This window comes from Mobula hypostoma, chromosome 20 (genome assembly GCF_963921235.1).
Source record: "Mobula hypostoma chromosome 20, sMobHyp1.1, whole genome shotgun sequence".
Lineage (NCBI taxonomy): Eukaryota > Metazoa > Chordata > Chondrichthyes > Myliobatiformes > Myliobatidae > Mobula > Mobula hypostoma.
Window position 1 is genome coordinate 62,738,083 of NC_086116.1, and position 27,714 is coordinate 62,765,796.

Consider the following 27,714-nt stretch of genomic DNA (forward strand, 5'->3'; position numbering starts at 1 on the left):
AACAAGATTACTACCACTGGAGTGGAGACAGAAGAGCCCAAGTGCCTGCAGATGCATATTCAACATCTCAGGAACAGCTGTTTCTCCTCTGAGTTTAAATTTCAAATGAGATGGTAAACAAATTCTACAACCACTGTCTCAGATTCAAGATTCCATTAAGGCCCTGTTGGGTACACTCTTTCACTGATTCTACTGTGCTTCTTGTATTTACTACAAATGCCCACAAGAAAATTAATCTCGGGGTTGTATATGGTGATATATATGTACTTTGATAATAAAGTTACTTTGAACATTTAGAAGACGGAGAAAAATTATCCCAGTGTCCCATATATCACCAATGTTACAAAAATAGATCTGCCATGACATGGCTCTTTTTGGGAACTTCAGAATCTGCATCAGCTTTAGCATCACCGGCATGTGTTGTGAAATTTGTGAAATTTGTTAACTTTGTGGCAGCACTACTATGCAGCATGTGATAATAAAAGGAAAAATACTGAGTTACAGTAAATGCATATATATCAAATAGTTCAACAGGTAGTGCAAAAACATAGATTAAAAAAAGGAGCGAGGTAGTGCTCATGGTTTCAATGTCCTTTCAGAAATCGGATAGCAGAGGAAAAGAAGCTGTTCCTGAGTCACTGAGTGTGTGCCTTCAGGTTTTTGTGCCTCCTTCATGATGGTAACAGTAAGAAGAGGGCATGTCCTGGGTGGTGGACACCAGTCCTTGAAGATGTCTTGGATACTGCCCATGACGGAGCTAATTTTACCACTCTCTGCAGCTTACTTCAATATTGTGCAACAGCCCCACACCCCAAGCTCCATATCAGACAGGGATGGAGCTAGTCAGAATTGCAGTAAATACATTGGATGCTACATTTCTGACTTCAAAAGCATTGAGTTGGTTGTGAAGAGCTTTGGAACTGGTGAAAAGCATTAAGTAAATGGTTGCCTTTCTCAGTTTATGCACTCAATTATAACATATAGAATATGGAGAATGCAGACATAGGTCTTACCCATACCAGAGTCCTTCTTTGTCCCGTCTGATATTATTTCCACGTGGTCACTATCCACATCATAACTGAAGAAATCGTTCAAGTATGTCTTTGACCTCTGCCCACCAAAAACATAAAGGCACCGATTTTTCTGGAACAAGTAAAATATTCTTTTATTAAAAAAGATCAGTGTTGAAAATGAGCACCGTGCTGAAGTTCTATACATCATTTTACTGAGGGAAGCAAATTCTCATCTACTTGATTAGTGTCTTCATTTACTTAGCCTTTGCAGGGTTTACTGGCCCAAAACAATACAAATCAAAGATTCAAAATACATTTATTATCAATGTATAAATTATACAACCTTGAGATTTGTCAGCTTACAGACAGCCACAAAACAAGAAACCTGAAATAACCCAGTGAAAAAAGACCAACACCTAATGCACAAAGAGAAAAAAAAACACAAATCATGCAAACAATAGAAGTGAACAGCGATTTTCCAAACCAAGTTTGTTCCTGAGATCGGAATCCCCGGAGCAGCCCAGAGTAGGCTCAAGCCTCAGCCTCATTCCATCATATCAGTAGGGCAAATTGCCGCAAAGCTCGCAGACACGAAGCATGGCAGCCAGGGCAGTCTCTCAGCCTGAGCCTCAGAGAAGAGTGAACATTGTGGGAAAGTGAGTGGAATTGTCCCAACAGCGGGTCGTGCCTTGCATTAGGACTGGGGCCCCGCCGCAGCAATATGCTCTGAGCCCAGACCTCGCCGCCCAGCCCAAAGCCGTCCTTGCCCTCTCCAAATCAGCTCGGCCCTTAGAGCAATCCAACCTTGCACCCAGGTTAGTTGGACAGGCACTGAAACTCCTCTCCGACTCAATCACTCCAACTCTATCTGTAACCCCGTTTCGAACACATTTGGCTCTGCAATGCACCAACACGTCTCATCCCTCCAATCAGCTTCGCCTTTATTTGCCTCTTCACTGCTTGCGGTGATAGTTTACCACAATTTATTTCAGAAAAGGTGTTATTAATGATGTTATTAGTCAAACTTCTTGTCTTTTGAACTACTAGTAAGCTGTTGCTTGTCTTCAGTAGCACCATCTTTAACTTGTTTTAGACAAGAAAGATTTTTGTCTAATGGCACATCTGTACCTCAAATATTGCCCCCACCCAATCCTTAATTTACTGTACTTACATGTCAAAACCTCATTTTTCCCTCCATGCTTCCTGTCATTTCAATATTTTAATTAAAAATGCATTTTAAAAAATGCTGCCAGCTGTTGCACTTAACCCCAGCTGCCATAAGATGGCAGCAAGACCTTAAAGAAAGAAATCCTTGAGCTAATCCAGTGGCTGGAAGTCAGGAATTCCAAACTTTTGGCTAAGCAATAAAGTGGCAAAATATATCCAAGTTTAAGATGGAACCTGAAGGCAGGGGTACTTTGCTGCACTCGGGAACAAGTTCAGCAGACTGCAGCATTAGATAGCTGCCCAAAGCAGCTGGACAGAAATGGTGAATTTAATGAAGCTGAAGTTACATTCAATTGACTGCATAACAAGTACCCCTCACATCACTAACTCCAGTTTGTCAAGAACAGCAGTGTGTTTCTTTTAATGTCAAAAATACACTTATCAAAATAATATACAAACAAAAGGAAAAACAGTGCAAAGCTCCTTATATTCTTAGTGCCATTTGGCCAATAATTCAGTAATGCTAACATTTGGTGTTAAGGATAGCACCATTGGCACTCACATGGCCTGCAGGGTCAAATAATTGTTCAAAAGGGGTTTCACAGTCAGTAATACTACCGCGGCAATTATCCGTGCAACAGAAATTACGAAAAAGAATAAGTGACTGTGAACCAAGTCTGAGATATTATGACAACTTTAAATATTACAGATTATGTACTCAGGTGAAGACCCTCAAAATAGGTATCCTATATCCAAGTGAAAAGAATAACAAACTGCACAAGCTTAACAGAACATTCAAATACTTACAGTATGGAAGAGCATGCAGTGTCCAATTCGAGACTGCACATCTTCTGGTCCAGCATTGCAAGAATCTTCCCGAAGTAGCTTCCAGGTGTTAGACAGACAATGGTAAGCAAAAAGTCCACTGAACTGTGGCTCATTAGCTCGAGTGTCATCAACATTTCCATTGCAAGTCAATATTCTTCCACCAAATGTGTAAATCATGTGCTTTTCAGAATCCATACACATCTAGGAGAAAGAAATTTATTTTTGTGTTAAATATATTGCAAGAAAAATAAAATCAACAGTGAGTTAAAATAAAAGCAACTGTACATTATCTTAATCTGCCCTAGTAAGAATAGTAACCCATGATCAATCCGAGGCTTTAAAAAAGGATGGAAGAAATTAAATGTGCCATTTTATTGTATAATAACTACAAATGCTCGGTTAGGAATGGAAAATATTGCTCATCATCAATGTCATAAATATAGAACATTACAGCACAGTAACAGGTCCTTTGGCCCATGATGTTGTGCCGACCTTTTAATATAATCCAAGATCAATCTAACTCCTCCTTGCCACATAGGCACATGAATGAAAGAAAAATGAAGGGCTATCAAAGAGACTCTTAATTGTTCAGAATGTATCTACCATCTACCACCACCCCGGCAATGCGTTCTACACACCCACAGCTCTTTTAAAAAAAAAACCTTCCTCTGATATGACTATTCTTTTGCAAGTTAATGAAAATTTAGAAAAAAGACCTCTGAACAAATACTCAACAGGAATGGGAAGAGGCTAACAGTTACTTATGACTGGAGTTTCCAGAGCATCATACCTGATGATCAAACACCAACTTTGGTCCACCATCAGTTGCCGTATCTTCACTTAACAATGACCACTTATTGGTGTCTATATCATAGCGATAGAAGTCACTCTTCAGAGACTTGCTATTTCTCACTGAAGAATCCAAGTAACGGCCCAGTGTGTATATTTGTCTCCGAGTTGTGTCAATGCACATCTTGTGACAAGATCGAGCACTTGGACCACTCTAGAAAAGATGACGGGGTGAGGTTAAAAGTCCGTATCTACAAAATGCAGTTCAGCCACAAACTTGACCAAGGGTGCACAAGTTAACATTTTGTCTATCTGCTAAATGGTGGCTTGTATTTCAATTCATAGTTTGAAAATTTGTTTGGAGCTAGCTCAATACAATGAAATATTCAGCAGAATCTACTGCATCTGGTAATTAATCACAAAATACCTCTTCTGAAAAAATTCTGATACTTCATACACTTATCCACAGAACATTTGCAATAACAGATTATATCTTGATAGAAGGAATACCTTTCATTTCCCACCTTTTTAAGGACAAAGTAACCACTTTTTAGAACATTCAATAGAGAAACAGGCCCTTTGGCCCACCATGTCCATACTAGCCAATTTAAACTTCCTATCTGCCCACATGTGGTCAACACCCCCCAATTCCCTGCCTCTTCAGGTGCTTCTCTAAGTGCCTCCTCAGTAACAAGAACTGCATAGATCCAGCTTAGATTATCCCAGGACCATGCCAATGTGAAAAAGCAGTGTGCATTATCTTTTCCTTTCAAAGAGCTTAAAATAATTTAGGACAATTAGAACAATCTAATTTATAGAGAAAAAAATAACCATGAATTGTTGCCAAACATTAGTACTGGTCTTGTCAATATGCAATCCCTTTGATAAAATGCAGAAATGATTGCAGTGGTAGTGCTAGTTTTGGAAGAGTGGGTGTTCAGAAATCGGTTTTGTGACAAAGAATATCAGACAAATTCTTATGTTCAATAATTCTTAAACCCAGATAGAAATTACAATTAACCTGATGAAGAGTAAGAAAGTTATTGATAGACTTCAAGAGAATACAGACAGGCTAATAGAATAACCAAATTAAATTTAAAGTAAAATTAGCTAATGTTACTTTCAATGAGAAGGATCGGGTGAGACAATAGATTAGAGAGCATAATTCAAACAGTAATACGGGGAAGAGGAGATTGGAAGCTACAAGCATAAATCACTGAACAAGAAAAGATAGATAGACGTAGTAGATAAAAGCACATTAATCCCACACTTGATAATTAGTAGCATTGGGCACAAAAGCAATAAGGTTATTCAGCCACATCTGAGATTATTGTGTCCAGTTCTGGGCACCAGACAGGAGGACAGATGTGAAGGCCACAACAGACTGCCTCGGAGATTTAGCTCATTAGAATGATTCCAGAAGCAAGAGCTTTTAATTATCTGCACTAGAAAGGCTGAACCGATCATTCACGGAATACACCAACAGGACACCTGATAGAAATTATTAATATCATGAAGGATTAAAACAAGGGACAAAGTAAACCTGTTCTCAAATAGCAGAAGGCAGAATAAAGCCAGTTAGCAAAATAAAACAAAATGAAATGAGAAACATTTATTTTACACGACAAATGGTGAGGACTCAGAATGTCCTTGAACAAATTCAAATGTAGGCATCAAAAAGCAGCTGGACAAGAACTTGACCAGAATCTACATAACTTAAATTCTGGTGAATTGTTAGGTTATGGGGAGAGGGACAAGCTGGTTTGTTCTTTCCTGGAGCTCGAATGAATTTACAAGTTCATTCAAATAACCTCCTTCCAGGTTATAAATGATGATAGTGTAACTGCTGAATACAATCAAATACACTGAATTCCAGTTCATTGGGACATGAGGACCAGTGCATTTTGGCTCAATTAAGTGGCTGCCCCAATTAGCCGAAGTTTCATAGTAATGGTTAAAAAGGTATCAAAAAAAAATAGACAAAATACCATTTAAAGGAGTACCATTTAAATGAAATACAGAACAAATTAAAAGATTGCCAGTTCTACTGGTGGTTGTCCATCATATCCAAAGATGACTGGAAACCTGTGAGAGTGAGTTTTTAAAGTGGAAAAATATCACACTGGGCCAGTTCCACTCTCTCAACCTCAGATGTCCATGTCCAGTAGTACAAGTATATGTCACAACTGGGATCTTCCCTGGATGCAATGGATGACCATGATTTCTTCTGTGCCTTGTCACGTCTTTTGCTCTCCACAGAGCATTGCAGTACTGCCTTCCTGGTCGTTGGATCTCACTGTAGATCCCATCTGCCCAGACCACCAGAGCTGACTTCGCACACTAGGACAGGCATATCCCCATCTCACTGGGGTATGAAGCCCATTAGCTACCCTCATCTGGTTTAGCCCACCTGTCGGAGTGGTGTACCACAGCGCAGCTGGTGTCACATGCAAACAGCTACTTGGAGCCACAGGTGAGAGCTGAGTGTCTGGTGGGCACCAAAGGAAACATTCAAGATGATTGTAAATACTTCAATTCCTTTGTAGTTTCTACCGAGAAGTAGTGAAATAGTTTCATTTACACTCTCAGCAGTTTCTGGCATTTCCAAGCCAGAATGCTTGAAACCACAGTGAGCAAAACAGTTCCAAATTGTCTTACTGCTTATTTCTCACCAACTATCAGTGAAAAAAATCACTGCTTTTTGAACATAAGAACACGCAACTGACAATATTTAAAAACCGTTCACTTTAAGCACAACGTAGTGTCTCACAGCCACACAAACACACGCCACTGACCTTTGTTAGAAACTGTCAGGCAACAGTCTCCTGTCCCAATTAAGTGTCATAGTATTGCAAATAAACAAAGGGAATCATGGCTATTTTCTCAATTAGATTCTGTTCTTTAAGAATTGTCCCAAATAAGTGGTTGCTCTGATAAACCAATGGCCCAATTAACCTGAATCCACTATACCTTATTTGACACCAGTTGTCCGCAATAACATGACAAAATTTAATAAGCACTTCCCCCAAAAGCTATCAAACTACCCTGTTCCGCTACAGTCTCAGGATATAAAATGAAGGAAGTTTCCAAATTCCAGTAGCAAGTCATTTTGAACATGAAGTTTAAGGTAAAGCCATTGGTCTTTTCTGACAACATCCAAGATCATGCAAGAGTTCGACTCATTATATTTGCCAGCATTGCAGTCGGCAACTTTGCTTTAGTGTCCTCATTCCAAGGTGCAGTTTCACAGATTTCAGTGAAATTGAGCAAGAGCTGCACTGATAGATATATAGTCTTTAGAGACTGCTCCAGCTGAAAGGTTAAATATCAGCAAGCATTATGAAAGGACCATAGAACAGTGCCGTGGAAGAATAAATTCAACTGCTTTAGAATGCTTTTTAAATACAGATACTGCAAACATGTCAATTAACTCAATTATTCCAGTACAATTTCAGTTGAGGTACTTGAGAACCTATCAAGAATTCACTTGTTTAACTAACAGTTTGGTGAATACAAAGGGAAAAGGAAGGCTACTGTTAATTTCAAAACCTGTCTTTATTTCAAGAGATACAGTGACTTGTAAAAGTATTACCTTTGTTCACATTAATTTGCATTATAGCCAGGGATTTTGATCAATTTAACTGAGAATTCTTATTTGTGAATTTTTATTTTTTTCCACAGTAGAGCCCCCCCCCCACCAAACAGGGACAATTACAAAGTATGAAAAAGTAAAAATTCAAAATCTGAAATGTCTGCAGTGCAAAAGTATTCATTCCCCTTTGCTTTGCTCCCCAACTAACGTGGCACAACTTAAGTAATTTTGCAAGGAGGAATGAGCAAATCTTGCTCCATCATGTTGCACAAAGCCAATAGAGACTTATTCAAAAAGAAAACTGGCTATAATAGCTGCAAGAGCTGGTTCAACTAAGTAATGTGCAAAGGAGGGTGAAGATGAGAAAATCTGCAGATGCTGGAAATCTAAGCAACACATACAAAATGTTGGAGGAACTCAGAAGGCCAGGTAGCATCTATTGAAAAGAGTAAACAGTTGACATTTTGGGTCGAGACCCTTCGTCAGGACTGAAAAAAAAGATGAAAAGTTAGAGCAAGAAAGGAGGGGCTGAAGTTTATTTCAAGGAGAAATATCAAAGCTTGCACAAAATATAAATTTTTGAAATGTATGCCTTGCATGGCTCTAAAAAGACATGTACAGAATAAAAGCCAAAATGCTGGAATTATTTAGACCAAGTACTTAAATGTAATAAAAATGTCTTTTCTTAAAACACTCAGATTCCTGTTATCCTTGGTGGGAAAAAAAATCCTGACTTCCCCTCTTGCCCTCTGCCAATTACATTTTGATTAGTCCTTATCCAAAATGCGTGTGACCAGATTATTTGGGGATTTTGGAATATTTGCATCAACATACCTTGGGTTGGGACCCAAATCTAAACTCTAAATCCATTTATATTACATACATAGCTTATACTGTACATATACACTGAAGCAAGTTTATATAATATTTTTAAGAGCTATCACTATGTCGACCACCCAGATAGTCAGTCAGTGGTTGCTTGGCATCGCCATCATTCCCGACACTGAATTTATGTGGAATCTTTGTCTTACACTTGTTCACCACACATACAGTTGCAAGAAAAAGTCGGTGACAGACTGCTACCCTTGACATTCTGTAAAATGTCTTAATACAATATTGAATTTTATTTTGTCTTTTTTTTAAAAAAGGGCAGGGTACCTCTACAAACCACAGCTCCAATCTCATCTCATTCATTAGAACACCCGACTCCAAATAGCTTTTGTAGAAGGTATTACCCTGGTGGTTCACATTCTTTTTTTAAAAAGCTAGACTGATCGTTTAATTGGTGTGCTCGGTATTGATGAGAAGTAGTACAATTGTTTGTGTTATTAGTTTAGGTCAATTGTGTTTGTCTATTATTGTAACTTAGATGAAGATCAGACAACATTTTGTAAGTAATTAATGCAGAAAGCCATGTAATTGCAAAGGGTTCACAAACTTTTTCTTGCAACTCTATGTACTAATGCCACCATTCAATGTGTTAGATTTTCATCGATGATGATCTCGGAAAACTCAATGAATTTCTCTGCTGCTTCATGATCAGTAGACACTTTATCACCAAAAATTTTGAAAAGATTCACGCCGTGCCTTTTCTTAAGTTTCTGCAACTAGTCTGAATATTCACAATTACCCTTAATTTTCCATTCGTCATGATAGATCTTTGTTTGTTTCATTATCAGCATACCATTAAGCTGCATACATTCACTCTGTCACTGATGAATCCACTCTTTCAACACAAAATCGAGATCTTCAATTTCTGCTTTATGCAATGCTTTTCTATTTTTCATTAACGTCTGTTCATTACATATGTGACGTTACTTTTCAACTATCTGTGGTGCGCAGAGACCTGCACAACATGGGAATCTTCCCAGTGCCTTATGGAATTTTCTATTTGTGATCTTATATCAGCACTCAAAACAATTTTGAAAATTTGGAGGTTTTCCAATAAGGGGTGCAACATGTATTCTGAAGCTACTCTACTAAGAGCAGGATCTTTCTCCGTTCCTCTGTTCAGGTCTTTCATAATTTTACAGATGTCAATTCTTTCCCCGGTCTGCCCTTTTTCCAAAGCAAAAATCTCAACTTGTTCTTTCCTCAGAGCCAAAACAAAAATTTCAGTCCTATAAAACCTTTTCTACCACCACTAATGCTACCACAAGTTTCCAGTAATGTGCTAACCAATATTGCACACTGTAACCAAGCTGTGGTCTAATTGAAGTCATCTCAGTTTTAACATAACCTCTTTGCTCTTGTATTCCACGCCTCAACTAATAAATGAAAGCATCTCATGTCTCTTGAACCAGCTTATCAACCTATCCTGCTACTTCAAAGGATCCGTGAACATGCAACCCAAGTTCTGCATTTCTCTACACTGTTCATTAGCTATCCATTAACATATAGTTTCTTGCCTTGTTGGACCTTCCCAAATGCATCACTCACACTACTTGGAATTGAATCCCAATCGCTACTTCTCTGTCTGTTGGACCTCTCCATTGATAACTTCCCATCCATTGCAAAGCTTGCTTTCTGTCAGCACCTGTGCCTACTATTATCTGCAAACCTCCGTATTCCTACATGTAACTCTAAATTAATAAATACTCTGAAGAGCAAGGTACTGACTATCAAGCTCTGTAGAAACCCAAAGGGAACAAACATCCAGATTCAAAATACTCATCATCATCGCTCTTTAGTTCTTTTCTTTGATCCACTTTTGGAGTCAATTTTCCCACTTTCCTGGAAACCATGGACTGGCACTTTTTAACCAGACTGCTATGTGCGACACTGCCATCTCTCCTTATTAAGTCTTCAAGTATTTCAATCTAATTAGTCAGACCCAACCTTCCTTATGGATTGCCCATAATCTTGACTTTCTAAACGGTTTATAATGCCCTTGAAAATCAGTTCCAATAGTTTGCACAAAAGTAAATTAATTGACCTTGAATTATTGAGATTACTTTTTCCCTCCTCCACACTCTACCTTTAATTGTACAATCACAATCCACTGGCATTTCAATAGCCAGGACAGATTAGAAAATAAAGACCAGAAACTCCATAATTCACCACCTTTATACAGAACACTAGAGGAACTTGGCAGGTCAGAGCATTGATGGAATGGACAATATTTTCAAATTTCCAAATTAAATTTATTATCAAACTACATAGATATCACCAAGTACAATCTCAAGATTCATTTTCTTGAGTAAATACAAAGAAACAGAATAGAATCAATGAAAGACCGCACCAGACAGGACGGACAACAACCAATGTGCACAATAAAAAAAAGTGCAAATACAAAAAGGAAGGGAAAAAAATAGTGAAGCAATAAATAGAGAACATGCGATGAAGAGTCCTTGAAAGTGAGTCATTAGGTTGTGGGAACAGTTCAGCGATGGTGCAGGTAAACTTAACTTCTCTGGTTCAAGACCCTGATGATTGTTCATTTCTCTGGGAAGGTGCTGCCTGACCTGCTGAGACCCTCCTGTGCTGTGGGTATTGCTCCAGATTTCAGCACCTGTAGTCTCATTTATCTTCAGTTCACTGCCTTGCTTTGTTTAAATAAGCCAGGGATATACTGCATCCATCTCTAACCGTCTGGCAAATCCACTGTGGTTTCAAAGTAGTCATGAAGAGCAAAGAAATCAATTTAGTGCAGTTTAAACAAGGCTTCACAATCCATCAAAGTACTGAGAGTTCAGAAGGTAAAGAATGCAAAGTTTAGTGCTATAATAAAAATGGCCTCAGAACAATTTAGATGAAGTGCTGTGACTCAGTTTAGAGGAGACTTCAAACAAATTAAAATTGCAGGATTATAGGCACTTATTGGCCATCTTAACTACCTAGAAGAAATGGAAGTGAGTCACTACCTTCAATTATTGCAGTCTTTACAATGAAGTTATACCAAAGTACTGCAGAATAGATACTATGGAAGTTTAGAACCTAATAAACGTTTCCAGATCTTACTAATTCTAGATAGCAAGCCTGAGAGCTGGAATGTACTGCTGAAGCACATTTTGAAGATAGTACACCTACAGCCACAGTGCACCAGTGGTGGAAGAAATGAGTTCTTTGGGTGATGAGCTTTATCCTTATGGTGTCATGGCTCTCAACTATTTAAGTTGCACTCATTCTGCCAATTGAAAATTATTCAATCACACCAAGCCTTGTACGTAAAGTAAAAGCTGTGGGGAAATCAATGAGGCGTTCACCTCAGAATACACATCCAGTGGTGTCTGCGTTTAATCCAGATATTTCTGGTCCGTTATATCCCAAAATAGTAAGATAAGAGACTCAACGATAATCTGGTCAAGTGAACTTCTATGAATAATTTATGAAAAATTTCGTGTTGGAGCAAAGATAAGCAGCCTCCAACAATCACTGTCATCTTCGAGCTCGGCAAAGAAGCAGATTCCTACACTGGGAAAGCTTCTCCTTGGCTACAATCTAATTTAGTTTTTCCACGATATTTCCTGATGCCATGCTTAATTAAATATTGATTTTAACTCACCTCTGGAATTCAACTCCTTTGTCAGTGTATGGACCACGAACAAAAGAGAATTCTGGCACACCCAGACGGTGCATTTAACTATTCTCTTGGCAAGCATCATGATAAAATGATGCCTTCCATTTCTTTGGTGGTAACTGAGCGCTGATGAATAGCATGTTAGCCAGAGAGTTTGTCCAACTTTATCTGGACAGGGCATACGATGTATTTTTCCATACTTAAGGATAGATTCTGGTGCTGCAGCAGAGCAACCCGAGCTGCAGAATGACAGCTAGGATATTGTTGGAGGACTATGTACTTCCTGCACTTGGCTGTTTGACATAAAAATTTAGCAAACTGAATTGGCTGCATTTGCTTCTGGGACAGCTGACACTTCAGAAGGCAATGGAGAAAGATTTCTGGCTCTAAAGATCAAGTAAATGCTTCAAATTTTTCATGTTGGACTCTGTTACTGATAATAGGACTGGACTTCCATAGATGCTTAACATCAACAGTTTAATTACTTACCACTACACATGACTGAATGTGACAGAGTCTACTTTGGGATTACTTTAACTATCAAAGTCAGCGACTTAAAGTGATCATCATACATGTAGTGTCATGTTAAAACTACAGCAGGGAGGTCATTTCAAAGTTCAAAGTTAATTTATATTTACTTGCAAACAAGCTCCTCTCTGAATCTGATAGTCCTGCAGATTGTGGGATATTCTGAATCATGAGGTTAGCAACAGAACGGAGTACAATTAAGTTGCTGCAGTACAAAGACAAGATTTAGCTGACAGGGTCTTTCCAAACAATAGACTGGTGCAGCACAGGAAAAGACCCTGGGGCTCAATCGAGACCATTTTGACTATTAATTACTATTCTTACATTAATTACTAGTTATTTCTATTACATTGCAATATCTTTTACAAGTATGATGGATAGATGCATCCACAACAGAGAATAACAATCTGAAATGCAACAATTTTATTCCTCACTGCAAGGAACTAGTCTGATAGCAATTTCCTGCAGAAGCAGCCAGGCCCGTGGTGACGCCACTGTTGCTTGAAATTCCAGCATCTGCAGATTTCCTCATGTTTGCGTTTTTAAATTCACTACTGCGAAGCAGTGAAACCATCTCTCACTGCTCCCCATCTATAATTTCTTCGGCCCTTCAACTGTTCAACCACATTTTGACTCAGACTCACGATTACAGCCATATATCCTTTCTTAGAACATGTCGGAACGTGTCTCCGCCGCCAACTTACGCCAGTTGGCTTTAGGATTCGTTTTCGAGCCTCTCAATTTGGACCCAGGTACTCACATTTTATTGACTCTGCCTCCCGTCGTTTCTCCCATCAAGCTCTAAAGACGACCCTCTCCGCCATGAAGAGGTACTTGGCGTCCCTATCCCAGACCCTTCCACACCTTGGGGACACTTTCTTCGCCATATGTAATGGACCTGCCCATTATTTCATCCTCCGTCGGATCCATGCCTGCAATCGCCGTTTTTTTGACTTTGTCATGTTAGGCAAGGATCGCAAGATCTTACATCTGCAGATCCAGAGCCTGCTGGCCCCAACACAAGCAGGAATGAACTTCAGATTGCCGCTCCTGCCATTGATCTCGCCGGCTGCAGCACCCCAGGGCATATTCAAAACCCAGACTCCAGCAATGACCATGGACACCTTCAAAGCGATTGCACAACCACCAACTGCAACTCCAGCCTTGAACTCCAGGCCGGATCTTTGTGCTGCTACTGTGACTCCTGTCTCCCCTTCCCTCACCACAACTCTGCAACCCCGTTTCCCTCAGATCCCACCGTCAGCTCCTGGGCCCTCAGAGACTCCATCTTCCTCTGACCCCAACCCTCCCCACTCCACTGACACCCCCAGCCCCCCTCCTCTGATCCTAGCTCTCAAGATTCCAGCCTTGAACTCCAGGCCGGGTCTTCACGTGCTGCTATTGTGATTCCCGTCTCCCCTTCCCCCACCACCACTCTGCAACCCCCCGTCTCCCTCATATTCCATCATCTACTCCTGGGCCCTCGAAGGCTCCTTCTTCCTCTCACCCCAACCCTCCCCTCTCCACTGACACCACCAACCTCCCTCCTTCCCTCCCCCTCCCCCCCCCGCTCCCACTTCTCATCTGTGCCGGGTCTTTACCATCCCCTCCGACCTTCAACCATCTGAGGCAGAGCGCTCTGTCCTCAGTAAGGGCCTCAACTTTGTCCCCCTTTGCCCACACCTCGGCGAGTTCTGCATTCGCCAAGACATTGAACTCTTCTTCCGCCAGCTCCGTCTTCAAGCCCATTTCTTCAGCAAGGACTCTCCCACCACCACTGATGACCCCTTCTCCCGTCTTCAACCCTCCTCCTCTTCATGGACACCCTGCTCCGGCCTTCTGCCTGCTCTGGATCTCTTTACTGCTAACTGCCTACGGGACATCAACCGTCTCGACTTCACCACACCTTGTCCCCATTCCAACCTCACTCCTTCCAAATGCTCTGCTCTCCACTCCCTCCGCACTAATCCTAACCTTACCATAAAACCCACCGATAAGAGGGATGCTGTTATAGTCATAGTCATACTTTATTGATCCCGGGGGAAATTGGAAATTGTTGTAATCTGGCGTACTGACCTCTACCTTGCCGAGGCACAGCGACAAGTCACGGATACCTCCTCTTATTTACCCCTTGATCATGACCCCACTGAGGAGCACCAGGCCATTGTCTCCCACACCATCACCAACTTTATCAGCTCAGGGGATCTCCCATCCACTGCTACCAATCTTATAGTTCCCACAACCGCACTTCCCGTTTCTACCTCCTACCCAAGATCTGCAAACCTGCCTGTCCAGGTAGACCCATTGTCTCAGCGTGCTCCTGCCCCACCGAACTCATTTCTGCATACCTCAACACTGTTTTATCCCCCCTTGTTCAATCCCTTCCTACCAATGTTCGTGACACTTCTCACGCTCTGAATTTTTTCGATGATTTTAAGTTCCCTGGCCCCCACCGCTTTATTTTCACCATGGATATCCAGTCCCTATATACTTCCATCCCCCACTAGGAAGGTCTCAAAGCTCTCCACTTCTTTTTAGATTCCAGACCTAACCAGTTCCCCTCTACCACCACTCTGCGCCGTCTAGCGGAATTAGTCCTTACTCTTAATAATTTCTCCTTTGGCTCCTCCCACTTCCTCCAAACTAAACATGTGGCCATGGGCACCCGTATGGGTCCCAGCTATGCCTGCCTTTTTGTTGGCTTTGCGGAACAATTCATGTTCCAAGCCTATACCAGTATCTGTCCCCCACTTTTCCTTCGCTACACTGACGACTGCATTGGCGCTGCTTCCTGCACGCATGCTGAGCTCGTTGACTTCATTAACTTTGCCTCCAACTTTCACCCTGCCCTCAAGTTTACCTGGTCCATTTCCGACACCTCCCTCCCCTTTCTTGATCTTCCTGTCAATCTCTGGAGACAGCTTACCTACTGATGTCCACTATAAGCCTACGGACTCTCACAGCTACCCGGGCTATTCCTCTTCTCACCCTGTCTCTTGCAAAAATGCCATCCCCTTCTCGCAATTCCTCCGTCTCCGCCGCATCTGCTCTCAGGATGAGGCTTTTCATTCCAGGACCAAGGACATGTCCTCCTTTTTTAAAGAAAGGGGCTTCCCTTCCTCCACCATCAACTCTGCTCTCAAACGCATCTCTCCCATTTCACGCACATCTGCTCTCACCCCATCCTCCCGCCACCCCACTAGGAATAGGGGTCCCCATGTCCTCACCTACCACCCCACCAGCCTCCGGGTCCAACATATAATTCTCCGTAACTTCCACCACCTCCAACGGGGTCCCACCACTAAGCACATTTTTCCCTCCCCCCACCTCCCCGCTTTCCGCAGGGATCGCTCCCTACGCGACTCCCTTGTCCATTCGTTTCGTCCCCCCCATCCCTTCCCACTGATCTCCCTCCCGGCACTCATCCTTGTAAGCAGAACAAGTGCTACACATGCCCTTACACTTCCTCCCTCACCACCATTCAGGGCCCCAGACAGTCCTTCCAGGTGAAGCAACACTTCACCCGGGAGTCGGCTGGGGTGATATACTGCGTCCGGTGCTCCCAATGCGGCCTTCTACATATTGGCGAGACCCGACGCAGGCTGGGAGACTGTTTCGCGGAACACCTATGCTCTGTCCACCAGAGGAAGCAAGATCTCCCAGCAGCCACACATTTTAATTCCACATCCCATTCCCATTCTGATATGTCTATCCACTGTCAAGATGAAGCCACACTCAGGTTGGAGGAACAACACCTTATATTCCGTCTGGGTAGCCTCTAACCTGATGGCATGAACAGTGACTTCTCAAACCTCCGCTAATGCCCCACCTCCCCCTTGTACCCCATCCGTTACTTATTTATTTATTAAAATCTCAATCTCTATATATATATATATTCCTTGACTATCCTCTGGGCTTTCCCCTTCCCCCTTTCTTTCTTCCTAGTCCTCCCTTCCCATGATCCTCTCATATCTCTTTTCCCAATCAACTTTCCAGCTCTTAGCTCCATCCCTCTCTCTCCCCACCCCGTCTTCTCCTATCATTTCAGATCTCCCCCTCCCCCTCTCAAATCTCTTATTATCTCTTCTTTCAGTTAGTCCTGACAAAGGGTCTTTGCCCGAAACGTCAACTGTACCTCTTCCTATAGATGCTGCCTGGCCTGCTGCGTTCACCAGCAATTTTTGTGTGTTTTACTACAAGGGACACGTAGGCTTTCCACCCACAGTACAAGGTAAGCATGCTATCTTTAGAACAACTTGCAAATGGCTTTTAACTAGGAAATGCACAATTTCTCAGCTGAAGGAAAACAATGGTGGATGATGGTCAGTATGAGATTTCACTGAGTTTAAACTAATGCCATAAAACTTCATGTGTTCATAATTAACAATGGGATCCAGAATCATTTCTTCCCAGCTACATTATACTGATATTTCCAATTGGTTTCAGCATGTTCTGGAAATAGAATATAATCTAGAAATATTGATATAGGCAATATCTCAGTCTGCCCTATGTTAATGATTGCATTAGGCTTTTGTGTGGTTGTTCTATTGGGAAACTACTAACTGAAACACAAAATCCCCAGATACTCAAGGGCTCACTGGCCTAAGGATCTGTGTGGCTTTGTCATATAAGAATCAACTGCCAAAATCTGAACCAATTCAAGCCGAGCTTCAGAAGATGACAAATGAATAATATTTCAACTAATTAGATGTGCTGTACCTGAGACAACACAAAAATGAAGCAACAGGCCAAGATGTACATTATATGGACATTAGAAGCTGCTTTGTTATATCAAGTCCTGACGAAGGGTCTCGGCCTGAAACGTCAACTGCGCCTCTTCCTATAGATGCTGCTTGGCCTGCTGCGTTCACCAGCAACTTTGATGTATGTTGCTTGTTATATCAAGGCCTGTTCACAAAGCATTCACTTTCTTATTTAATACTGCCACAAATTTACTTATTTCTCTTTGAAGACGTTCAAAAACTTAGGACTTAGTTGCCTTCGTGGTTGAAACCACCGTAACGTCAAGTTTAAACCCCCATGTCAACCCTAAATGAAGAATCTCAAAGTTCAATTCCTGGGATATTTCAAAGAGTAATTTTAAGATAATCATAAACAGTTAGGACACAATGCCCGCGATAGACATCATCTGTATAAAGCTGACTTTTGCTAACTGTAATTGAATCAGTCATGGACAAAGTATGAAAGATCACTGTTAGCAACTCTAATCAAAGCAAGACCATTTTCTGGCTAGGCTTTAAAGTCATAAGCATCTTGGTTAATAAATGTGATCAACTGACAATGAATCTAATCATGATACTATATTTCCTATAAATAATTGTAACATGACTTCACAAGTGCTTCAACAAGTTACAAAGATAAAAATTAAAGTGCTTTCCTTATCTTTTGTTCTTGGAGTTGCATTTCTTGGAGGAATTACGATAGTTTGAACTCAAGCATTTAAGTTACACAACTACTTTCTTCCTAACATCCGCAGCTTTGAACTGTTGGCGCATTTAGGTCAAATGGCAATACCCAGATATCCCCCAATATTTGCAGATAAATGGTACCAGCCACTGTGGTTTTCAGCCAATTGATCATGAAGGACCCCTACCATCCATGGCATGCCCTCTTCTTGCTGCTGCCATTGGGAAGGAGATACAAGAGCCTCAGGTCCCACACCACCAGATTCGGGAACAGTTATTATCCCTCAAGCTGACTCCTGAACCGGTGTGGACAACTTCACTCACCTCAACAATGAACTGATCACTGAACACAACCTACAGATACACTTTCAAGAACTATACAATTCGTGCTTTCAGTATTTATTTTGCAATGCCCTGGTTAAGATTTTTACTGCTAATGGTGTGGGATGGTGTCAAAATAATGGTTGTGATGCGTCTAGTGTGGTAGTGTAGTGGGTAGTGCTTGTTGCTCTCACTTTCAGCTTCCAATGCTAGCAAGCAGTCTTGCGAAAAGGGGAGCTGAATGTGTAAGTCTCTCCCTGCCAGTACATAACCTCTCCAACAGCAAGCCTCATGTAGTGCCTCTTCACTGGCAACACACAGAAAGTGAACTCCTTTCTGGCTCCCAAGGCAGCTGGACAACATTGAACATCCTTACAGCAGCTCCTGCAGCCAAGCTGATTTCAAACTTATTGCTTCATAAGCTTTCCTTTGGACCACACTGGTGAGGCCGAGAGGGGGATCTTGACAACTGGGCATCTCACGAACTCCATATCTTCTACCCAGGCTTGTGATGATGATCATCATCACCCATTTTCTTTCAAGATAGACAGATGCCATGATATTTCATCTAGTAGCTTTCTGTGGTAGCAATGTGTCCTGCTGATGGCATGTTTGGGTTTCAGGTAAAGACAAGAGGCTATGATGTTCAACTTGGGAATGTTGTGTCAGCCAGATTAGGAGAGTGGAATTGGCAGAAGGTTCTAGTGGAAGCTTGGCAGAGAGAGATTTGTGAAGGGTTCTGGGTGGGGGTTCATGGTCCTTTTGGCAAGAGATACAGAAAGATGATCAGAAGAGATGGCTGTAGGATTTAACTGGAAAGTAAGACACGATTGCAGGGAGTGCTTCGTAACTCCAGGGAGTCCAAAATAAGAAGTTCTACCGGTGATTGGTAATGAGAATTCAGAGCCATGAGTAACAGTTATACCCAGCTTTTGGACAATATGAGCTCCAACGATGTGCACATTTGGATTGGTTTAATTATAAAAAGGACACTTATTTTTTTTCCTCTTAATAACTGATTGATAAAGCTGAAATTAGTAAATGGTAACAGATAATTGTATATAGGCAGTATTTCCACAGCATTCGCTCAAATCAGGGTTCTGTAAATCGAAACATCCCATTTCCCAGTTTGGTTGAACCCAAATCATACCGACCCTAGGTGTATATTGTTTAAGAAAGGTGGCCTTCTCACCGCTGAGTCTAGTGGCTATTAGCAGAGCCAGCTGACGAGCCAAGTTTCTATACTAGACTGGTGGGGGGGAGGGGCTTCAATTATTTATTGTCAGTATTAGTAGAGGTAGTTTTTTTTTCTGTATTTGCAGTTAGTTTTCTTTTGCACATTGTCAGTCTTCATGAGTAGTTTTTCATTGATTCAATTGTATTTCTTTGTAAATGCCTGCAACAAAATGTATCTCAGGATAGTATATGGTGGCATATATGTGTACTTTGAGAATCAATTTGCTTTGAATTTTTATTGCAAAGCAGTTGATCTGTTGTTTGAAAACAGCCACATTTCCCAACTAGTTAGGTGCGCTGAAAATATGTGGCTTGTCACAATATGATGTCAGTGGTTGAATGGGAATACATGGAAATCTAATGATCAAGTAGCCAGATAAAACTTTCAAGACAGAAGAATTAGAAGATAAAGGTGGAGGGAAGGTAAAATAACTTCCATCTTCAGAATTCCTAAAACATCACTCAGGCTAATTTCACTGTTTTTAAACAAATCAGCTGCCAAGAAAAATACTGGAAATAAAGGGCTCCTCTTTCCAGCAGGGGGCATTAGTCAGAATATTAAGATGGAAGATCATATAGTTCGTCCTAAATTTCTTCATGCAAGGGATCCTGTAAGCACCTTTCTCCACAAAAAACTCACTCCTTCAAGAAACAAAGCAATTAATCTTTTGAAATAATTAACCTACAAAGTAAAGCAAAGAATGATAAATACACAATCTGTTCCAACAGATTTCCATAGAGCTATTCAATATATTTTCAAAGGGCAGCTTTGAAAGATTTAGGCATTATTGGATAGTTTGAGGCGTGCAGAAGTACAAAAGCGGCTTTACCATTTCAAAGTCTTTAATTGCAATTCTTTAAAAAAAAGTCGAAGCTGAAGCTCAAAGAGCCACCCACATTCAAAGCATATATGAAAGGAAGGTAAAGTTCATTTTCTCTTGTAAAAATGCACTCATTTCTGATGTAATTAAACCATTTATGAACTTTTTCCAACAAGTGTGCCCTGACCAAACTTTATTAAAAAAATACATAATTTCTAATTTATTATCTGATATCTGATTTGGGCTGCTCTTTTGTTTTTAGTTTAGCAAGGAGTGAGAATCAAGAATGTAAAAACCAGCCAGAATCCTGATACAAATACTAACCACCAACTCCTGTTGGATTCTGACTGGTTGCATCAAAGTCTGGTATGGAAATTCCGATGCACGGGAATGCAGAAAGCTGCATCGACTGATAGGCTCAACCAATTATTAGTGCAGCTCTCTCACCAATTAGAGGCAATGTCTCAGAAAGGCAATATCCATCATAAGGGATCCCCATCATCCTGGCCACGCATTAAGCAGCATATACAGAAGCCTGAAGGCCCACACCTTGAGATCCAAATACAGCTACTTCCCCACTACCATCACGTTGTTAAACCAATCTGTAAAGCCCTCATTTCCAACTTGTTTCTTGTATATTATATAACTCATATTAAGCTTATGTGAGCTCATGTTTGCCATGATTGTAAGGTTCTGTTCTGCTGCTGCATGGCAGTTATATGTCCATGACATTAAACTTGACCTTGAACATGCAGGAAATACAAAAGTTCAAATTGATGCCACACAGCAAGCTCTCTACAATGATTCATCATCTCAACCTGCATATTAAACTCTCCAGCTGCATCAGATTGTACAAACATCCCAAGAATTATACCAGTGTCCACAAAACCTGTACCTTTAGACACATAAACCTGGTTTATTCCAACTTGAAAGTTAACAAAATTTTATTCCAAATTCACCAAAGACAATACAGATAGCCAAACATATGAAGTTTGTTTGCATTTATGCATTAAATTCTCTCTCTCTTCTTGAAGCAACAACGTAACTTTAAGGCACAAGTACATGATATACAAAAGTCAATGAAAAAAAAACTTGCCCTTATACATCATCCTTCTGATCTCATGAGAGCCAATGAGTAGTCAGTATGACAATATAGCCCCATTAACAAGCACCTGCAAATATGAAATGACCACAAAAATATTACTTATGCTTGCTTACAATTAAATATTGACCAAAAGATAGGGATAAAACATCACCTTTTGACTAAAGTGGTATCGTTGTCCTTTTATACCTATCTGAAAGGATAAAGGGCATCATTTCAGCAGAAGTATAGCACTTTGATTCTGCTACTTTCTCCATACTCGGCAATGATGGGAGAGTGTTTTACAGGTGAGCCAATTAAAAAATAATGTGGACAAATCATGTGCAAATTAGGACTGTTCCTGCAGAGTTATGAAGTTTCTGCCGGGTATTTGTAGTTTTCAAAACTACATTTATAATCTTTCTTATTTAGCTTCAGAATATTTTGTCCTTTTCGGATGCCTCATTATACATCATGCACCCATTTCAAGTCTGTCTTGCTGTTCAGTACTTTTTTTTGTTGGGTTGCATCCATTCCCACAGTAGTCATTATTCTCTCAGTTATCTGAGTGACAAGAAAAAAAGAAAAACCTGCTCTAATGTACTTCCTTCTCCAATTTCTGATCAAGGATATGACCCCGCTACACATCTCCATTTAAAGAGTGCATTTTTTTTTATATAAATGAACATAAACAAATTAGTCTCCTACTCTCAACAGAATCTAGCTTCTCTCCATTAATGTCACAGCTGACTCTGGCTTGGAAAATTGGGAACTGAGATCACAAGACCATGGAGAAGAATTAGATCATTAGGCCCATCAAGTCTGCCCCCATCATTCAATCACAGATGATGTATTATCCCTCTCAACCCCATTCTCCTGCCTTCTCCCCATAACTTTGATGCCCTGACAAATCAAGAAACTATCCACCACCGCTTTAAATATACCCAATGACTTGGCCTCCACAGCTGTCTGAGGTAATGAATTCCACAGATTCACTACCCTCTGGCTAAAGAAATTCTTTCTCATCTCTGTTCTAAAGGGACACCCCTCTATTCTGAGTCTGTGCCCTCTGGTTCTAGACAACCTCATGATAAGAAACATCCTCTCCATATCCGCTCTATCTAGGCCTTTCAATACTCAATAGGTTTCAGTGAGATCCTCCTCATTCTTCTAAACTGTACGAGTACAGGCACAGAGGCATCAAATGCTCTCATACATCAACCCTTCCATTACCAGAATCATTCCCATGAGTCTCTTCTGGACCCTCTCCATACCTGCGACAGGTAAGCTGGTATGCCATTTCAGAAGCAGCACTGAACTGTCAAAAAGTGTTTTTCAGTTTTGTCAGTTTATTGAAGTATTAAAAGATCCCATCAGAATTTACAGAGAAACAAAAGATTCACCCAATACCACAAACCAGCTAGATATTAAATTCATCACCTCTCCACGGGACATCATTTTCAAGTTGTCTGGCATATTCCACATCCCAATGCAAGATACTTTCCTAAGGCATTTTTACTGCTAATGCTTCGTATTTCTTCATTACGGTTATGAGTTCCAGTTGCTTTACTACCCCAACTTCTATTTTTATGAACAGAAAACCATTAAGGGCCAAGGCAAGGATTTATACAATTCATTGACCAAGAATCACTTCCTATCACTGATGTCGGATTAGTCTAAAGTTCAATTTTTTTTTAATTTATGCTTTTCTTTTTGATATAATCACCTGTTTGTCTAAAATTGTTCAGTGAATATCAGTAATTATATTATTGCTAGCTCTGTATTTCTCTACCAATTTCTTTGCACCCTGCATCATGCCGCTGAATTTATAGGGATTGCAGACCGCTGCAAGAAACAAAAGGATCTGATAGTAGGTGAACTTGGCACAAATTTACTAGGATGCCCATATTGAAAAAGGGTTGGATGGGAAAGGATGCCAAATGAGTTCAGGAAAGTTTCCTTAGTCAGTACATAGAAATCCCAGCTAGACAGAGTGTGATAGTAGATCTCCTAGGAGTTTGTTTTCGAGAACACTTTACATCCAGTAAGCATAATGCCATTGGTTTCAAATACAATTATGGAAAAGGATATGTCTGATCCTCGGGTTGAGATCATAACCTGGAGAAAGACAAATTTTGATGGCATCAGAAAAGTTCTGGCAAGTATGTATTGGGACAGGTTATTTTCTCGCAAAGGTGTACCTGGTAAGTAGGAGGCCTTCAAAAGTGAAATTTTGAAAGTGCAGGTTTTGTATGTTCCTGTCAGAATAAAAGGCAAGGATAACAGGTTTAGGGAATCTTGGTTTTCAAGAGATATTGAGGCCCTGGTTAAGAAAAAGGAAAAGCATATGAAATGCAAAGAATGAGGAAATCAGAAGGGCTAAAAGAAGGCATGAGGTTACTCTAGGAGACAAAGTGAAGGAGAATCCTAAGGACTTCTACAGACATATTAAGAGCAAAAAGAGAGCAAGTGATAAAATTGGTCCTCTGGAAGATTAGCATAGTCATCTATGTGCGGAGCCAAAAGAGATAGGGGGGAAAATCTTAAAACAGATTTTTTGCAACTACATTTTCTTGGGAGACAAAGACTGAATCTATAGAACTAAGGCAAAGCAGCAGCGAGGTCATGACCCCAATGTAGATTACAGTGGAGGAGGTGTTTGCTGCCTTGAGGCAAATTTGGAAAGATAAATCCTCAGAGCCTGACAAGGTGTTCCCTTCAGACCCTGTGGGAGGCTAGTGCAGAAATTGCGGGGTCCAGCCAGTGATATTTAAAAAATCCTTAGCCACAGGTGAGGTGCCAGAGGACTGGAAGATAGCTAATATTGTTCAATTATTTAAGAAAGGCTCTAAGCATAAGCCAGGAAGTGTTGGTCCAGTGAGCCTGACATCAGTTGGAAGAAAGTTATTGTAAGGTATTCCAAGGGACTGGATAAACAAGTATTTGGATAGCCAGGGACCGATTAGGGAGCGTCAACATGGCTTTGTTCTAGGTAGATTGTGTCTAACCAATATTATAGAGTTTTGAAGAAGTTACCAGGAAAGCTGATGAATGCAAGGCATAGGATGTTGTCAACATGGACTTTAGCAAGGCCTTTGACAAGTCCCACATGGGAAGTTGGTCAAAAACATTCAGGTGCTTAACATTCATCATGAGGTAGTAAACTGGATTAAACACTGGCTTTGCAAGAGAAGCCAGAGTGTAGTAGATGGCTGACTCTCTAACCGGCGGCCTGTGACTAGTGATGTGCCACAGGGATCTGTGCTAGGTCTGTTGTTGTTTATCATCTATATCAATGATCTGACTGATAATGTAGTAAACATTAAATGTGTGGATGATACCAAGATTGAGAGTGACCAAAGTTTGCAGCAGTATCTGTACCAGCTGGAAAATTTGGCTGCAAAATGGCAGGTGGTATATAATGCAGACAAGTGTGAGGTGTTGCATTTTGGGAGAACCAACCAGGGTAAAACATTGGTTTGGCCTAACTTGGAGTTTTGCGTCTAGTTTTGGTCACCTACCTACAGAAAAATTGAAAAAGTACAGAGAAAATTTAGAGGGATATCGAGGATGTGAGTTACAGGGAAGGGTTGAATAGGTTAGGGCTTTATTTGTTGGAATGTAGAAGATTGAGAGGAGATTTGATATAGGTATACAAAATTCTGCGGGTTATGGATAGGCTAGATGCAAGTCACCAAGGCTGGGTGAAACTACAATTAGAAGTCATGGGTTAAGGGTGAAAGGTGAAATGTTTAAGGGGAATATGATGGGAAACTTTTTCACTCAGAGGGTAGTGAGAATGTGGAATGGGCTGCTGCAGCAACTGGTGGATGCTGGTTCGATTTCAACATTTAAGAGAAATTTGGATAGGTACATGGATGGTAGGGGTATGGAGGGCTAATGACTGGGTGCAGGTCGATAGGACTAGCAAACTTATGATTCTGCACTGACTAGATGAGCCAAAGGGCCTTTTGTGTTCTATGACTCAATCAACCTGACCATCTCATAAGTACTTTTCTTATCGATGAAATGTCTATCTGTCAAGTCTCAGTTTAAATACGATTATAGCTTTTGTTTTTTTTTCCCTCTTTGCTCTCTCTCTTCCTTACATTAGAGCAAGTTCATTACTGTTATTTCCTTGTTACGAATATCAAATAAAACTGATGTCACCACCAGATTTATGCCTCATCCTTGACTTCTGAAGATCCTCTAGATTTGGAGATAGTTTGATCCAACACTCTCAAAACAGCACTGAGAAATCTTAAAGGAGTAAGGAGCAGGTTCTGAAACATTTTCTATAATAAAACCAGAAAACACTGTAAAGTTTCAACAGGTCAGGCAGCTATTTAATGAAAGAGAAACGGTTAACACTTCAATGTCCAGGACCCTTTATCAGAACTGAAAAAAAGAAAACTTTAAGTTGTGTGGTCTGTGTAATATGTGGCTGATACTGTGCAATGTTGTAGACTATAAAACTAGAAGTAAGTGGAAAAGGGATAGTAAGCCACTATACCAGAAACAGTTCTGATCATCTAGAGCTGGAGAAATTGAATTAAGGGTTCTCCAGGATATTTTGAGGTTATCATCTGATTTGATTAGTAATCAAGAGATCAATACTGATAAGGAGACATCCATTGAAATCCCACCTCAACTGCTGCATAATTTATTGTTTCAATTAAATAATATGTTAATTTTTGTAATGCAATGCTAAAACTACTGGACTATTGCAAAAACATCAATCATTTCAAAAAGAATCTACCTCATCACCCATTGTCCAACATGCAATTCTAGACCCTTGCTAATGTCAGTGATTCTCAAGTACCCTCAGACAGTCTAGTGGCTCTATCAACAACTACAAAGTGTTCTGGGAATATCTTCAACATAATAGAGGTTTATCTCAACCTTATTTTCAGGTAGGGTAAAATTTACAAACCAATACAGCTGCAAGTAAGGTAGACTCTGCAGAATATGCAGTATGACAAATTTTTGTCTTGCATTGAAAAGATGAACAATGGGGAAGAGAAAATGTACCTTACAGATGGGGTTCTTGAGTTAATGTTCGGCACAACTTTGTGGGCCAAAGGGCCTGTATTGTGCCGTAGGATTTCTATGTTTCTATAATTTTTTGATACACACAAGATTAAATGGGAACTTTCTCTCTAAACATGTGAGACTGAATAAGAACTTAGATCTAGTAACACAAATAAAATGGTGCTGAATTTGAATTCTGGAAGCACAAGTACTAGCTTCCTGCAGTCAACTTATTGTCTATGGCATCAGGAATAGCAGAGCTCACGAGCTCCTTCAGCAGGTCTTATCTGGAGCATGATTCTCTAAACAAAGAATGAGTGAACTACTTCTCCAATACAAATGCTTAATTACTGGACATTTCTCTCTACAGGGGTATAAACCAAAAAGTAAGTCAGATAGGATTAAGGTAAAGACAAAATTGAATGAAATACTGTGAAATTCAGAGGTACTGAAAACAGAAGAGTGTATTAGTATTGTTGGCAAAGCACGCACAAAAACTGAAGAAAATGAGAATAGATCCAGGTGATATGAAAAGTACATTTCACCACTGAATATACTTGCTCTGTAAGTATGATGTGAAGTATAACTACAGCCCTCTGAGAAACAGCACATCTCCATTTACCTTGACATGCCATCCCAGAGATGGCTCTACCAGAAATAAGATCCTTATTTACAACTACACCTTAATTCTACTCATTTCCTACCTCACATTATTTTCTAAAACAAAACACTTACCTCTTTCTCAGTATCTCTAGATATAAAAGTCCACTGGTTTTCTTTAACACTGTATGCCCAGAAATCTGCCAAATCCTGTGTTCCATCCCAACCACCAAATAAATATACTGTTTCTGCAACGAAAAAGTTATTAAAAGTTATACAAAGCAGTACATGTTTCTAGACCACTGCACTAACGTGACATGGCTCGCGTATTGGAACAAACTTTGCACAATATAATGTTTTAAGTTCCCAAACATGGTTCACTGCCAGGAAAGAGTGAGTAATGGTCAAGATGAAATATATATACATTAGCTGATTTAATTTTTACATTAGAAGAAAGGTAAGAAGAAGTGCATGTATCTGCCCAATAGTTGGCGGGGGGGGGATGGATACTCAAGTCAGAGCTCAGTATTTCATTAATTTCCCTAATCTTCATAGGACCCTTAGAGGGAGAATTACTGCTGGATTAATGCAAACTGAATCTTGATTCCCTTTTGTTACAATCTTTTTTGAATATGCACATTAAGATTAACTAAATTAAGAGAAGCAAACTAACTGAATATAAACATGTTCAATACTTCTAGAAAGTATGATGATAACAGTGCATTCAGCAAGGAAAGCAAAATATTTGAGACCATTATGAAT

The 27,714-nt window shown here is 40.3% G+C and overlaps 1 protein-coding gene across 7 annotated transcripts in view; it reads right to left on the bottom strand.

Moving 5' to 3' along the window:
• Window positions 1-27,714, bottom strand: part of mkln1 (muskelin 1, intracellular mediator containing kelch motifs) — a 186,064-nt gene that overhangs the window by 80,586 nt on the left and 77,764 nt on the right. For 6 of the 7 annotated variants that reach the window (XM_063073058.1, XM_063073054.1, XM_063073059.1 and 3 more), the window contains 4 exons: window positions 27,088-27,200; window positions 3,799-4,011; window positions 2,988-3,209; window positions 1,014-1,143 (listed from right to left, as the gene is read on the bottom strand). In XM_063073058.1, coding sequence (XP_062929128.1) covers window positions 1,014-1,143; window positions 2,988-3,209; window positions 3,799-4,011; window positions 27,088-27,200 — 678 coding nt within the window. The remainder of the gene's footprint in view (window positions 1-1,013; window positions 1,144-2,987; window positions 3,210-3,798; window positions 4,012-27,087; window positions 27,201-27,714) is intronic. The other variant, XM_063073055.1, reaches the window with a different exon arrangement.